Source organism: Hipposideros armiger, unplaced genomic scaffold (genome assembly GCF_001890085.2).
Source record: "Hipposideros armiger isolate ML-2016 unplaced genomic scaffold, ASM189008v1 scaffold_696, whole genome shotgun sequence".
Classification (NCBI taxonomy): domain Eukaryota; kingdom Metazoa; phylum Chordata; class Mammalia; order Chiroptera; family Hipposideridae; genus Hipposideros; species Hipposideros armiger.
The window spans coordinates 559,425-575,534 of record NW_017732046.1 but is presented as its reverse complement, the minus strand read 5'-3'; the positions used below and the strand labels follow the sequence as shown (position 1 = coordinate 575,534).

Here is a 16,110-nt window from a genome sequence, read left to right as displayed (position 1 = left end):
TCAATTGCTCTTTTCTTATACTATCAAGCTGTGGGATCTTTTACCCACACATGACTTTGTAACATCATGTATCAGTCATCTGGAAAATAATGGTTCACTGAGTTATGCAAATATTCTAAATGTTGATATATTTCTTATACAATATCAAAAAAATCACATTTGTTAATAGCTCCATCGATCTAATCAGAAAAGTATTTAATTATTGAGAAACTGCCACAGTCATGGTGATGGATATAAATTTTCCAAAACTTTAATTTTTCCTTGAAAAATAAAATTTTATCATTGGCAACAAATACTGTCAGTTGTTTTCCTTGAAATAGCAGGCTCACTTTGTTCGCTTTCAAAAAATGTCTGCCAAATACCAAAGTGTGGATAACCATCATTTGTCTGTCAGTCATTCTTTCAAGTAAAATGGTGTTCCATGAAAAACAGAATAGTTCAGCTCAAATTCAAACAACGGTACAAGTGCCTTTCTTCAAGACAACCACTGTTCTTTGGAGTGTAGACATGCTACAGGCATACTTCCCATTTCAACATACAGAATATAAAAAAGACTCGTGTTTGAGTTTTTACTGCTTCATCAACAGCATTCTTAAATGAAACTGGTGTGTGACAGTGAAGCACTACCTCAGTCCCTGCACAATTACCAGCTAGTTTATCCAATATTGCTTTTATACCATTGTTGCAATGTTAACCTAGTGAAACAGACATCTTAGAATTATTATAAAAATAGTTCTGAACTCACAGACCTCCCGAAAAGATCTCAGATCCACCACCGCACTTTGAGAACCACTAGTTTAAAGAGTTAATCTTTAGCTCCTCAATGAAATAGACCACCACTACCTTGGCCAACGTATATTATAGAATACAACAATCTTATGCTAAGCTTCACAGAATGTTTACCAAGAAGCAACAGCTTCTTGTTGTCAAAGACTCATAACAATCTAGTGACAGATCCAGTTCTTGTCTTTAAATTCACCACCACAGGTCACTCAGATACTGTTTTATCTAAGAATCTGAAGACAGTGACCCCTCCCGCAGTCTTTATGGGATATCCTTCATCCCAACACTGCCTCTTTCCTCTAAAACAGAATACATTAACATTCAGATTTATTATTTTAGCAAAGTTGTTTATTGTATTTTATGAGACAGGGTTATAATTATTGATTTATTCAATAAATATTAAGCACCCATTGTGTGCTGAGGACTGGGGATTTATCAGTGAACTGTCCCCACCCTCTTCCTGAAAGGTCACATTCAAGCAGGGACAAAGAAGACATGGAAACTCCTCTACTTGAGAATTTTCATATATATGGAAAAAGTTGCACCAAAGCAAGAGCAAACTGATGTGACTTTCATGGAACTTACATTTTAGTGGGGGAAGATAAATAATAAACATAAAAAGTAAATTATAAACATGCTTTAAGGTGATAAGTGCTGTAAGAAAAAAAGCAATAGAGCAAGATAAGAAGGCATGGAAATACCAGGGGTTGAGGGGGATTAGAGTTTTAAATAGGGTTGATTAGGCTGGGACTGAGCCCAGATGAGGAAAATTACCAATAGGTGGTCTCACTCCATTGTTTCTGTGTTCTCCTATCTCCTCCAAGCCTCAATCCTCAGTGCCACTACTATCTTATTTGAGGATTCATGCTTACCCTCCAACTTCCTACTAAAGGCCAGGTGAGTTCCTCAAGAGGAATAAGGTCTTTTTCATCCTAGCTCCAAATTTAGCTCTTCAGCTGTTAAGCTGCTCATTTCAAAGCCACCTGAGCCTGTTGCTCAACCAACAGCAAATCAACCATCTCACAAAGAAATACCTGACCTGTCTTTTTCCTGTTGGGAAGACACAGCTAAATGGCAACCTCATTCTGTCCATCAAAAGTTCGTCGCCGGGCAGCCGTTTAGCTCAGTTGGTTAGAGCACAGTGCTCATAACACCAAGGTTGCCAATTCGATCCCCACATGGGCCACTGAGATGTGCCCTCCACAACTAGATTGAAACAACTACTTGACTTGGAGCTGACAGGTACTGGAAAAACACACTGTTCCCCAATAAAAAAATTTTTTAAAGTTCATCCTAGCTCTTTCTTTTCTTAAATACATGAATTCTCTAAATAAAGATTAACTTTTTGAAAACCTACTATGTGCCATAAACTGTTCACTGCTTTACATACATTTCATTCTCACAACAATCAATGAAATAAGTATAATTAGCAATACTCTATAGATAAGGCAACAGAGGCTCTGAAAATCATAAACTTGGGGCCCAAATTCAGATCTTCAAAACAAGAAAAAAAGAAGAGAGCTTTTTACTTACAAACTCTTCCCAACTCATCAGTCCGATTGTACCACTTTGGTACTTCCACTGTACTGCTCTGAGCAGAACATACAGAAAATAAAGAAACTAGGCATTGATAGAGTCTGTTCTATCTGCGACACTGTATTTTTGCAACACTGATCTTTGCACCAAAAATAGGCCTGAATAATAGACTTACAACTTTAAAAGCTGGATAAATATGCTCACCATGCTAACATTTTCAAAGAACATTATTTTCAATCATTTCATTTAAAATAAACATAACCCTCTGATTTACATGCATTGTCTCATTTATAATCCTCACAAGAATACAGTAGGTAGTATTGATATCTCTATTTTACATATAAGGACACTGAGACTATCATCACGCAGCCTGCAAATAGCAAAGCTGGGGTCTGAACCTATGTTGGAATCCACAGCCCAAGGTCACAACTACCAACGATCCTGACTTTTCTGACTTTTAATACATCTCTGTCAAGACTGAACATTGGAGTAGAGAATTACTTTTCCTAAATAAAAGTGTGTCCATCCAACAGAATCACTCTCCATCTTGATAAACAGCTCGGGCATTCCTCACATTTGGAGAGTAAAATCTCTCCAAAGCCTTTTGGTTACAAGTCCTAAATAAAGCTTCACAGGAGTGACTGCTCCAGCAAAAAAATTTGCTGGGAAAACCCAAGGGCCTGTCAAACAGGCACAACAAGAATGCTCATTTTACCACAGTGAAGAGATATCTGCTATGGATACCCCCTGTTCAGCAACATCAGTTTCAGCCTCAGCTAAAGAACATATTTCTTACAGTACACACTGACCTCCGAGTTCCTACAACTTAGAGCAAACCCAGCCAGGCCAATAACTCACTTTAGCAAGAGGCCTTAGTTATCTGTGACTGAGCTCACTCTCCAGACGGCCAGTTTTCATCATCATTAAATAAAGAGTGGTTTGAATAAGATAGAATTATAGCTCTAAAACAGAGGTCTTCAAACCTAATTCTAAAGATGAATACTGTTCACATTTGAACACACTATAGCCTTCAAACTACTAAGAAGTACAAAAGCAGTGCTGAAAGAAAACCTAAATAAATGGGGGGCTATACCATGTTCATGGATGGCAAAACAGATATGACATGCTACAGATTCTGTGTGCTTTTCGTTTTATCAATGGCAATCCTAACCCCTCTCTCTCCCACTCAAATATATTTAATTTCAAGTAGCCATGGTTATTTTAGGGTAACCTTTAAATTTGCTTTATCTTTTTAAAGAAAATCACTCTTTAAAGACATTAATTTAACTATGTTGTTGTGACATTATTAATGATCTTTTACAACTTAACAGAGATATGCCAGTAAGTCTTGACACTGAAGCACAAAATTACTTTCTAAAATAAAAGTGTAATGAGACTAAAAAAAATAAAGCAGCAAAAAAATATATATATCTATCAGTTATTTATTGGTGCAAATTTAAGTTTATTCCCAACTTAAAAAAATATCTTTCAAGATCCCTCATGGCTCTGAGATCTGAAATCCTATCAACTCCATAAAGTTGCCTGGCGACCATCTGCAGAAAGGATTAAAAGTCCAAAGTTGCCACTCCAGACCTGCTGGCTGAGGAGGAGGCACAGAGCCTCAGGATAACCAGCCTCACACAGAGCAAAGAGGTCACTGTGCACTCAGGAATAAATTCCTCAACCAGCACATACCCTCCTGAGGTTTTCACGAAGCTTTTTCCAATAGATTCCAAGTTGAGTAATAAATAGAAATAATAGATTTTGTTGGGCCTTCTTTGAGTTCAGGAAGATCTGACAATATCATGAAAGCTCAACACAGTCCTCTAAAATTTTTCATTAGAATTCTTTTCTCCTGAATCATGTTAATAGGGTATGATTTGGCCCTGGGATTTGAATGTAACTACTTACTCACAGGCTGCTCCAGCCCAGAAGGAGGGGAAAAGACGCTGAGGCCTGCCAGTAGGAGGCAGGGCCAGGGCCAGAAGTTGGAAGATTACTGGATGGATGTTTTCAAACAGAGCTATATACTAATTAGAAAACAACTCCTTATATAACATTCGATTGGCTCTGAGATAAGTCTGAAATACTCTGCTTTCATCTTCAACTGCTCTCTGAGTCATCAGAACTGGCATTTGGCTCAATAAGCCTCAATTCTCTTCCATCTTTAAGAGGCAGACACTTCCATTATTTTTCTACAATTCATCAGGATGAGCTAATTCTAGGTATTATTATTCTATAAGATATTACAAATGTTGCAAAAAAATGCAAACTTATTTTCCCCTTCATACATATGGTATACACTGAACTTACACTGGCATGCACTTGATTTCCAATTGAGATTTTTAAACACTATTTTCCAAATGCAATAGCAGTTTGCTGTCCTGGGCCAGCCAAACACAGGAAATAAGGATTCTGACTTGTTTTAAAAAGAAAGAAAAACAAAAAACAAAAAAAAAACCTTTTAAGGCCTAATCCTGATGCCTTTGAACATTTAACACTTAAAACCTGAAACATTTCATAACAAATTACAGCTCCCTTTCCTCTCTCTCTAAGAAGAGGCCCTTGGGAAGTATTTATTTAGTTAATGAATGTTAAGTAATTGTGTTTCACAAAACAAAAAACAAAACCTCTGAAGGTACTCTTTTGGGCTCCCCAGCTTTGCAAGGCCATCTGAGCTCCATCAGCCAAGAGCCTGCAGTAAGTAGTACACTGGAAATTTAGGGAACAATATGGCCACAAGCACTTCTCCGAAAAGAAAACAACTCCCCGCTTGGCCCAACTCCAGGAGGCAATTGAGCCGGTAATGTCCGGGCTAATCTCTGAATAGCCTCTCTGCCAACTCTCTCCTCCGGGCATTAGAGTTTTTCAGCATGGGCTTTGCAAATAATCTAAAACAATTAATTAGTGCTTTTGAATTCACCCCGTACCATTAATGAAACACTGCCAGACTGCCTTTGATAGCATATTTCCAGAGCTAATTAAATGTGGCAAAACAGAGGACACAGACTCCCCAGGCACTGGACAGGTGCAGGCCGAGACCTGGCTAGTAACAGCGAAGCCATCCATGCAGAGGATCCTGGGGTGAAGAAGGTGGGGGCTGCGAAGTCCTGGTCCTCAGTCCTCTACAGTATGCCAGACCCTGCTTTCAAATTATGTAATTATCAGGCTCTTGAAATTCAAACGATTCTTTCACCCTACAGATATTTTTTTTCTTCTAATGAGTGGAAATTCTTAATTTGATAACTAAACATTTGGTATTACCTCTCATCCACATCTCCACCCCCGAAAAGACCGATTTATAAAAAAAATGTAATGTATAATAGTTTTACAAACTAAATATTAAAATAAATCTCATCCCAAAATTTCGTTCTTTCAATCAGAGCCGTGCATAATGTATGATTCTCCACTCCCATAACCTCAGTCATGTGGGAAATCTTTCTATTTTTTTCACTATCTAATGCCACACAGAATTCCAGACTGCTCCACATGCATGGCCAGCAAGATAAACACATTTTTAGAAGGCCTAGAAAAAAGCTAGCAGGGGGCAAGAAGTAAAAATGTTGTTGCATTCCTCTGGACTTTTCTGGTATCATTTCAAAAACAGAATGACCACCACCTAGGGCTTGTGGCAACCCCCAGGGCTGTACTTTAGTCACTCATTGCACCCTCCCCTGCCAACGACAGGGATGAGGCCTGAGAAAGCAAATCAGAAAACCTTATAAACTACTCAGTGGCAAAATAAATAAAGTTATTTTAAAAGACAACTTTACAGGCACAGACGTTAAATGTTTGTGTCTTCTCCCAATTTTTAAAAAATATGGTGTCAGGGTACTTAATAAATATCAATAACAACTTAGGGAATTTTTTTGCCCCTCTGAAAAATGTTACCTTTTTAAAGGTCTAGCCTGGAGTCTGATTATAGGAATGAAGTGAGGAAGCCAACGTTAAAAACTAGAACAGCTCCGGCCGGAATGAGGTGTGCCCCACTTAACACTACCTTTCTTTAACACCCTTGTTAACCTACTTCATTCAAAGCTCCCTTTTATCCAGTCAGCTGCTTTCATCCCTCATTATCTAGAGTCTCATCAGCCATAGTTGCCTATACCAATGTCCCCATGCTCATCGACTCCACACAAGTGTCCTATGTTGGTCTACTATGTCACAAGACAAGAAATGGGAAAAGGCAAAAGAGGCACATAGAAGGAAGAACTGGGGGGAAATTCCTTTAACAACTATGGTGATTAGGTCAAGGTGTAGGCCTAGCTAATCAATAATAAAGATGCACCTAGTTTCTGCAAGTGTACCACACTTAGAACTGGAAGGCTAAAGGGATCTGGAACTCACTCCCTCAAACCAAAGTCCTTTCCAACACATGGATCCCTCAGACCCACACGAGTTTACTGAGAAGTTTTCAAGGTTGCTGTTTTGAAAGCATGCTAAAGCCAAGCTCCCTTTTATGACAGTAAGAATGTTCTAGAAGGTATTTGCAGGTTCTGTGTTACAATTTGTGCATTAAGAAAACTGATGATCTGTGCTGTCAAATGTGATCCTCAGACCAGCAGCATCAATACCATGTGGGCCCATTAAAAAATGTACAAATCGGGCCGGCCGAGTGGCGCGATGGTTAAGAACTCGCTTGGGATGCCAGAGGGCCCTGGTTCGGATCCCACATATGAGGGCCAGTGACACTGCCCTCCACAGCTAAGATGCTGAACAACAGCTCAACCTGGAGCTGGGCTGCCATGAGTCGCCGGTGATGGCGTAGGCTGCACTCCCTGTGGCAGTAGGTTGCCATGGGCTACCATATGTAGCCAGCAGCCAGCGTGAGCGGCCAGCAGCCACAGTGAGCGGCCGTCCAGAAGCCGGCGACTGATCTGCCTCGCCAGAGAAGAGCGCAATGATGGTGCCAACTTGGGCCAGTGAAGCAACATCCTGCACAACTAGATTGAAGAACGAGACGACAGCAACTTGTCTGTTCCCCTTCCCCCAATTCCCCAGCACTGTTCCAATTCCCCCAATAAAAATCTTAAAAAAAAAAAAAGTACAAATCTGTGACCCATCAAGACCTACTAAAACAGAATCTACACGTTAACAGGATTCCCAGGAGATTTGTATGCACATTAAAACACACTGGTCTGGGGCGGCCGGGTGGCTCAGTTGGTTAGAGAGCGTGCCCTGAGCAACAGGGTTACCTGTTCAATTCCCACATGGGCCAGTGAGCTATGCCCTCTGCAACAAGATTGAAGACAACAACTTGAGCTGAGCTGCCGGTGGGCAGCTGGGTGGCTCAGTTGGTTAGAGCGCGTGCTTAACAAGAAGGTTGCAGTCCGGTTCTACTCCCGCATGGCTTGGTAGGCACTCAAAATGTATCGACCAGCCTACAAGTTCTCATCTACACATAGCAGTTATTTTAAGTTCTTTCCTCTAACTCAAAAGAAAGGGGAGGGTAGGAGCTAGGTGACCTTTTTTTACCACACAGCAACAAAACAACAGAGTTGGCAGGTACAGATGTGACCCACTGGAAAAGCCGGTCGCAGGAAAGTGCTGCAACAGCTGGTGGCATCACTGATGAAAATAGCAGAGCTGGGTCAACTCCAGAAGCTGACATGCTGCTCTCCCCTGGGCCTGTGCTACCTGAGGATCCTTTTGGATGGGACAGAGGGGAGGAAGGAAGGGAGGTGTTACTCTGGTGGCTCGTCTGTGTCTGGCTAGGACTGTTATTCAGGCATGTGAGGACAAAGGGAAGGCATACAAAGAAACTAAAGCACTTTTCTTGGAACTTTTTCCTTTTGCCATAAACACCACCTATCACTATATGGTTCCCCTGATTGCCAACAGAAAGAATAGCTTTTGAAAAAAAAAATCAACATTTTCCTTTGAAGGCAGTAGGATTTTCCACATTCCACTCTAGATGTTCTTTAGGATTTCTAGGAGTTGGCAGGATAGGGCAGGAGAATAGCTGGGCCTCAGGCCCCAGAGCACTTGCCACCCCCTCCTTCGAAAGAACATTCTGAGAGCAAGTGCAATTTTAAGCCTCTAGAATTCCACCTGATTTACAGTCTCCTCTCAGAGGACAAAAATATGACTATATTGGACTTCAGGATAAATCATTTAGGCCATTCTGGCAGAGACCACTTTAAAGAAAATAAAAGTCAGTAGCTCACATGGATGCAGTACAAGCTGGGCCAATCTTCCGGGACCCTCAATGCCCGACGGCCGGTCCTGAGAGAAGGCCTCGTGTTAGAACACTTCCCGGAACACTCTCTGTTCCTGCAACACTTCCCAAACCAGCGCTTGGAGCTCTATCAATGATTCGAGGTGGCCCAGGGTATGACAGATTAGTTATCAAAACAAAGGAACTAAGAAAGCCGAATTTCCTGTATACACAACGTGTGAAAGGATAAGTTTTGAGCAATTATACAGCTGTGTGGGCACACACAGATAGCTCTGTCCTCATGAAAATATTGATCAGTGTTTACAAAACAGACCAATAAAGGTGTCCTAAAATAACCCATATAAATCAGGATTCTAGAAGGCAGGGTGGCGATTATACAGTCTAATATACGGACACAAAGAATAGAGAAACCTGGGTTCTGTTGATGTGACTGACATCAAATCTATGTATAATCTCACTCACATCCTTGGTAAGTATCTTTCTTACACCATGTACACAACCGGTTGCCCAACTCTATTAGCAAACTCTCCTTGCAAATTAGATTATCATATATTACACACACACACACACACACACACACACACACACACACACACACACACACACCCATCCAGGTCAATGCAGAGCAAGGACATCTTTGAGAAACGAACTCATCTTTTTCTTGACGACTGCTAACTATCCTAGCTCTGTGTGTGTGTTTGTGTGCTGTTTCTGTGCAAAAAAACATAAAGGGGGAGGGCCCACATCATGCCTGGGTATGCATCGTATCCCCAAAACGAACACAACCTACAATGCACGCCACTCTCTCCACTCTGGGCTTTTTGTTGTTGTTGTTTTTGCTGATGTTGTTGTTTTTATTGGGGAACAGTGTGTCTTTCCAGGACCCATCAGCTCCAAGTCAAGTAGTTGTTTTCAATATAGTTGTGGAGGGTACATCTCAGTGGCCCATGTGGGGATCGAACCAGCAACCTTGGTGTTATGAACACTGCTCTCTAATCAACTAAGCTAACCAGCCACCCCACTGGGTCTTTTAATACAATTCTTTGCTCTTTAAAACAAACAGAAAGTTGGCATCATGGTTAATAGCCGGCATCAAAACTGACATATCTTTTCCCTGTGTTTCCAAAAGTGGAATTAAACACAAAGGTGGTTATAATAACTACCTAAAAACAACAATAATCACAAGCCAAATCAACTAGCTGTGTCCAGAGCTTTAGGAGGGGGCGACAGAAGCCCTTGCTGAATTTGGTTGGAAACTTCAAGCCTGTCCCTCCTTCACCCTCTCCATTCCCTGGTGGCAGCTCCCCGCCAGCACGCTCCCCACCTTCCTGCCATTATGAGGACTCTGATCACTCTGTTGGCAGAGGGGAGGGCGCTAAGGCAGAGCCACCTCTGCCTCCTCAGGCCATTAATCTCAAGTCAGAGAGAGAGAGAGAGAGAGAGAGAGAGAGAGAGAGAGAGAGAGAGAGAGAGACCCCAGTTCCTTTGGACAGCATAACAGAAAGAGCATGAACTCTGCAGTTGCTGCCACTCTGCCAGGTACCAGTTTTATGACTGTACATAAATGACCATTTTAACATTTTTTTTAATTGATTTGTCTCTCTTTATATATTACATCTTTCTTTTCTAAGCCCCAGTTTCCTCATTGGTAAAATGAGTATAACAATAATAGGAGGAGTGGTGGCAGTGGTAATAATTACAAAAACATTGATAATGATAAATACCTACCTCACTGGGTTTCTGTAAGGATTAAGTGAATTGATATGTGGAAGGTACCCAACAGAGTGCCCAGCTGGCACTGTTTCAAGAAGTGCTAAGGGGCGTACTACAGCAAAAAGACCCTAAGACTCGCCGGTGCAGTTTGTCCACAGAAGTGTGTTGAGTTCTGGTTTGACCGAGAGTTGAACCATCTTTCTAAATCACTTTCTCTAAGTCCCAGTATTCTCTTTCTAGAAATGAAAGAAACAATACCTGCCTACCCCAGGGGCTACTTTGAGAATAAAATGAAATACTAGATATAAGAGTATTTTGAAAACTATAAATATAAAATGATATTACAGGCATACCTCAGAGATGTTGCGGGTTCCATTCCAGACCACCGCAATAAAGCGATTATTGCAATAAAGCAAGTTGTAACCATTGTGCTGGTGGAGGGTCTTGCCTTCAATTTTTAAAAACCAACCACAACATCTGTGCAGCGCAATAAAAAGAGGTATGCCTCTATTATTAGTTTAGCCTCTCCCCAAGGCTGCCAGCTTGTCCCATTCTCAACCACGGCTGCTATCTCGGCTTGCTGTCCGTGCACACAAAGAGTTCACAGCTTTCTTAGCCGGAAATACAGTTCCAACTAAAAACACCTCTATTTTCCTGTGGATTATACCTGGAATTCCAGGTGCATCCAGGAGAGATAAAAAGAAATGTGTTTGCTCAGTAAAATTGTGTGTGCAAGTTGTGGGGAAGCGTCCAAAAGGATGCATCTAGGCAGCAAGTGGAAACATTGGAAAGAGAGAAACATCCATCCCATCACCACCCCACTGGCACGGAGCCAGAAGTGTTTCTGCAGGTTTCAACTCAGCGGTACCCCTTTGACCAGGCACAAGGGGCCAGTGGAGTATAGGCAAGTCCATCCCTTCCAACCAAAGCGATTTCCCTGAATTCTCTGTGTGTGCCTCTTTTTGTCATTATTAATGCTCCTGGGAACACAGCCCTACCTAACTCTGGCAAGACTCAGAGGCAGCAGTTAATATTTTTTAAAGATGTGTAGCAGAACAATTTCTAAAGTGAAAACTTAGTGAGCCTTAAGCCCATAAGAGCAAGCATGTATTTGTGAAACATCCCACTTTTCTTAGAGATTACAGGATCTAAAGTAAGGTGCCAAAAACCCAAGGTAATTTCTAATCAGAAGGCACTATGGTCCTTACACAGCGCTTAGTCACCAAGAACATGGCCCTCCCTCCTCTACAATGCTGTGCAATAACCAAGGAATAAGGGAGGAAAGGAAAAGTGTGAGTTCTGTCAAAGCAACCACTGACCCTGAGACATGGCTTGCTTCTCCCTGCCTCCTTCACCCTCAGCCTCAAGCAGAGAAGGGAGGGTTTGCACTGATGGCTTTTCCGTGGGGCTGGAAAAGCAGTCTTCTGTCATTCTGACTTGTGCTCTGTCCCTCCCTGGCAGTGTATCTAAAGGAGGCCCTTTACAGCCATCACCCCTTCTGCTGCCAAGAACTCCACAGCAGAGCTTCGTAGCCATGTCAGTGAAGTAAGAGTACAAATAAAGAAGGCCCATTACTTGAGGTTCCTTCAGTTCTGATGACTTACATACGTCTCTTCTGAGGCCAAATGCGTTTAATCTGGTTCCAGGATGTCTCATTGGTGGCTACTCAATCCACAGAGGTTCTCCTATGCAGAGGCACCAGTGGAGTGGCTGATGGGCTGGACCTGAGAACCAAACTTCCCGGGTTCAAGTCCCAGCCCTGTCATTTATTAGTTATGGGACTTTATACAAATGATTAACCAAGTCGAGTCTCAGTTTCCTTGTTTGTAAAATGCGGATGATGATAAAACTAATACCCACCTCAGAGCTTGTCTTAATAAGTGAGCTGACAGAGAACAAACCCTTGATAAATGCCAGCCTGTGTGCCAGGCACTACTGTCTTTGAAACTAATGAGGCCGTATTCTCTGCCTCACTTTTTAAGGCCACTGTTTGAATTCTAAAATTAACAGTGTATGCCTCTGGCTACAGGGGAATGGAGGAAGAGAGAATCCAAACCTCAAAATGAAATCCACAAGCCTCATTCTGACATTTAAGGTCCTAAACAACCAACTCCCATCCTTCCTTCCAAACAGACCTCCTGCTAACATTCCCATGCCAGTTTTCTAGGGAATTCATTCTTTAAAAGAAAACATCAAGGGCCGGCCGAGTGGCGCATTGGTTAAGAGCTTGCTTGGGACGCCAGAGGGCCCCGGTTCGGATCCCACATATGAGGGCCAGTGACACTGCCCTCTACAGCTAAGATGCTGAACAACAGCTCGACCTAGAGCTGAGCTGCCGTGAGTCGCTGGCGACAGCGTAGGCTGCAGGCCCTGTGGCAGTGGGTTGCAATGGGCTACCATGTGTAGCCAGCAGCCAGCGTGAGCGGACGTCCAGAAGCCGGCGACTGATCAGCCTCACCGGGGAAGAGCGCAATGATGGTGCCAACTTGGGCCAGTGAAGCAACGTCCTCCACAACTAGACTGAAGAATAAAATGACAGCAACTTGTCTGTTCGCCTTCCCCCAATTCCCCAGTGCTGTTCCCATCCCCCAATTCCCCAATAAAAAAATCTTTAAAAAAATAAAAGAAAAGAAAACATCAAGCACCTAAGTGCCATGCACTGTGCTGGTCACAGTTCTCCCATCTGGGTCGACCCAATGCCCTCCTCCTTTTAGATTCTGCCTGGCCTGCAAAACAGAGCTCAAAGGGCTTGCACAGAGCCCTCCCGGGCTGCTCTAACCCAGCAGTGCTTCCCCTTTTGACCTTTCTAAGGTCTTTTGGCTCTTACTTGGCACTCACCACACATTGATTATTTTGTTATATGGTTATATTTCATATGCCTAACTAGAATACAAGCGACTCAAAGGAAGGAGTGAACTTGACATTTCTCTGTATATCCCTAAGTGGCTAGCACTATGCTTCGCACTTAGCTGGGACCCTGTAAGTTATTTACTTGATGTTTCCAGAAGGCACAGGTAGCACAGAGCAAACCCATTTTCATTCTTTTTAAACAAACAGCCTCCTGACAAAATACTCCCTAAGAGCGTAGAGACTTAAAGGCTCAACCTGCAGACCTAGACTAAGTAGGTTTATGGTTAAATCTGTCACTTAGATGTGTGACCTTGAAGAAGTCACTTAAACCATCTGTGCTTTAGTTTCCTTGTCTTTAAACTGGGATAAACAAAATACCTACACTTTTTAGGGCAGTTATGAGGATGAAATGAGATAATACTTTGGACAGGGCCTAGCACACAGTAATTAATTAATTACTCTGCAAATATTCATTATTATTATTATTACTACTATCTTCTTGAAGTTCAACTCAACCAGAATGCCCCAAAAAGCATTTTGTAAAGTCTGCTGAGCTTATATAGAAAGCTACTGGATATCAGTAAATACAAAACATTTCTCCCTTCTTCTTCATTCATTTGGCCCATTAGGTTGTTCAATAAGGCATCTATCTCTACCTCTCTACTGCTGATCAGTTGCCTCGAGTTACTACAAAATCTATAATTCTACTGAACCCTCCATTTTACTGTATACCTCAGCAAAGCTTTGCGTGTATCTAGAACTCAAAAAAATATTTTACCGTGGCTTAAAAGAGGAAGGAAGGTCTTAAGCAAAACAGATTCACTATCAAATGCATCAAGGCTGTACAGCGCCATTAAACTTACTGCTTTCCCAGGAAGCGCCTTCTTCAGTTATGTTTTTCAGTCTGTCCCCAGCCATCAATGACAGCAGAAAATTCTGCCTCAAACCCACCAGGTATGAGTATACATCTTGTCATCAAAACAGCATATTTTCCATCAAGCTGTTTCTCTCTTTTTTCTTTGCCACTACTTTTCAATGAGATTTTAATTAAGATCAGTTTTAATACACAGCCTACCAGGCAGATAACTCTTCAATCATGAGACAAAATGAAACTGCTGACAGAGAGAATGGGCAGTTCAGATTCACACGCTAGCATTCAAAAAAGGAAAACTAGCAATATTCTCTCAAGACATTTGCAACAAGGGGGACATTCTGCTTTCCAACCTCATAAGCCACGTTCTGCACACGGGCTCTTATTCAGTCTGTGCCTATGGACGACTACTAGCTTGAGTCTACTGGAGCCTTGTTTGACGGTCTGGCTTCTTCAGTATAGCATAGGTTAACAGCATAGACGTAAAACCTGGCTCCTGCACTTCCTAGCTACATGACACTGTGCAAATGATCTAAGCTCTCATTTCATCATCTGTAAAATGAGAAAAAATAATCATACCTACCTCAGTATGTGAGGTAGGTATGATTATTTTTAATAAATAAAAATTTTAATTAAGTGAGTTCATGAAATAAGAACATCCTTATTCCTTGTTATATTCTATAATTGTTTAGCTCAGTGTTCACTCAATAAATATGAATTCATCTCAACTGTATGTGAATTCAATAGCCAAAACCAAGAGGCTAATCGTTTTTCAAGTCAATGTGTTTCTTGTTAAGACCAGCCAGTTTCCAGAACTGGTCCAACAAATCAGTTCTATGTAGCCCATTACAGAACAGACATAAGCAAATTACACCAAAATAAAGCAAATTAAGCTTCCACATTTGTTAAGTAACCCTGACTACCAACAACACTAAAATGCTGATGTGGGGGGCATCTGATACTCTTACCTAAGCAACAATGTTCCAATCAAGTCATTTGCTTCTTATCTCCAACCTCATATTCTGATGTGCATTTCTGTGCTTCTAAAGAAATTCTATATTAAAATATCTGAAACAGGCAAAATTAAATAACTTCTAAGTAGCCTATGCCAGGAGTGTCTCCTCTACCTAGAAGATCTATTTATTTTGTAATGAAAACAAAAAGGCTTTCTTAAAATTCTTATTTAGGACAAAAAGTAAATGTAATCTATGCATGTAACAAAATTAAGTGGGATTAAACATTAGCATATTTGTTTTCTACCCACCTCACCACTGAACGTTAGTTAGGTATCTGCATCACTGACCTTGTTAGCACAAGTAGCACCAGTCTAGTATGGGCAAACATACTATGTATCTGTATAGTAGTCACATATTGTATTTCCCTAAAGAACATAAAATACTTAAGTTTTGCCTAAATACCACATGTGCTAAATTTTTCTAAACTATAGAGACGGAGGAAAAATATATCCCAAAGAGTACAATGAACATGCAATTTATATTATGCAACTTACCTGCAGTGGCTAAACAGGAACTCATCAGGGCAAACATGGCAATCACATAATGAGAAGTCATTTTTATTTCTCCAAAAGTGTGTCCCGTTGTCACCTCAGCCTCTAGCTCTTCGGATCACAGACAACCTTTGCAAATCAAAAGTGGCCTTAAAAATCCTTTTTTCCAATTTTCAAATTGCCTGTAAAAAAATAAGCATATTTTAAGAAGAAAAATTAATGCAGGAACTTTTCATAAACACACATCAGAGTGAAATGACGAATTTCTAAAAAGTGTACGATAAATTTATCTTAAACGATGCTGAGACAGCACTCAAGGAAACTGAGGTAGGGAGTATAATTACCTAATAAATGTTTTCATAGCCATATTTTTACAAAGACATGCTTATTGTTGACATTTTAAGTCTTTGGTTTTATATAAAACTTTCAGGACTATAGAAGAAAATCAAGATGCACCTATAACATCACCACTTACATTATGGCACTAAAGTAATCAAAGACACTAAATACATGAATTCCCCAGTACTAACAAAAAAACACAAACAACCCTGGTTAGAGACTCATTCTAATGTTATGATGGCAGAGTTATCACAAAGGTGAAGTTACAATACCTTTAGAATCAATCCAGATAATAAAGAACCATTAAAAGGCAAAATTCTTTTTTTTTTTTTT

At 41.0% G+C, this 16,110-nt stretch overlaps 1 protein-coding gene across 1 annotated transcript in view; it reads right to left on the bottom strand.

Annotated features, from left to right (window-relative positions):
- The window catches only part of TGFBR3 (transforming growth factor beta receptor 3), a 199,219-nt gene that overhangs the window by 159,493 nt on the left and 23,616 nt on the right, over positions 1-16,110 (bottom strand). Inside the window, exon 2 of the mRNA XM_019626991.1 lies at positions 15,442-15,620. Coding sequence (XP_019482536.1) covers positions 15,442-15,502 — 61 coding nt within the window. The 5' untranslated portion in view covers positions 15,503-15,620. The remainder of the gene's footprint in view (positions 1-15,441; positions 15,621-16,110) is intronic.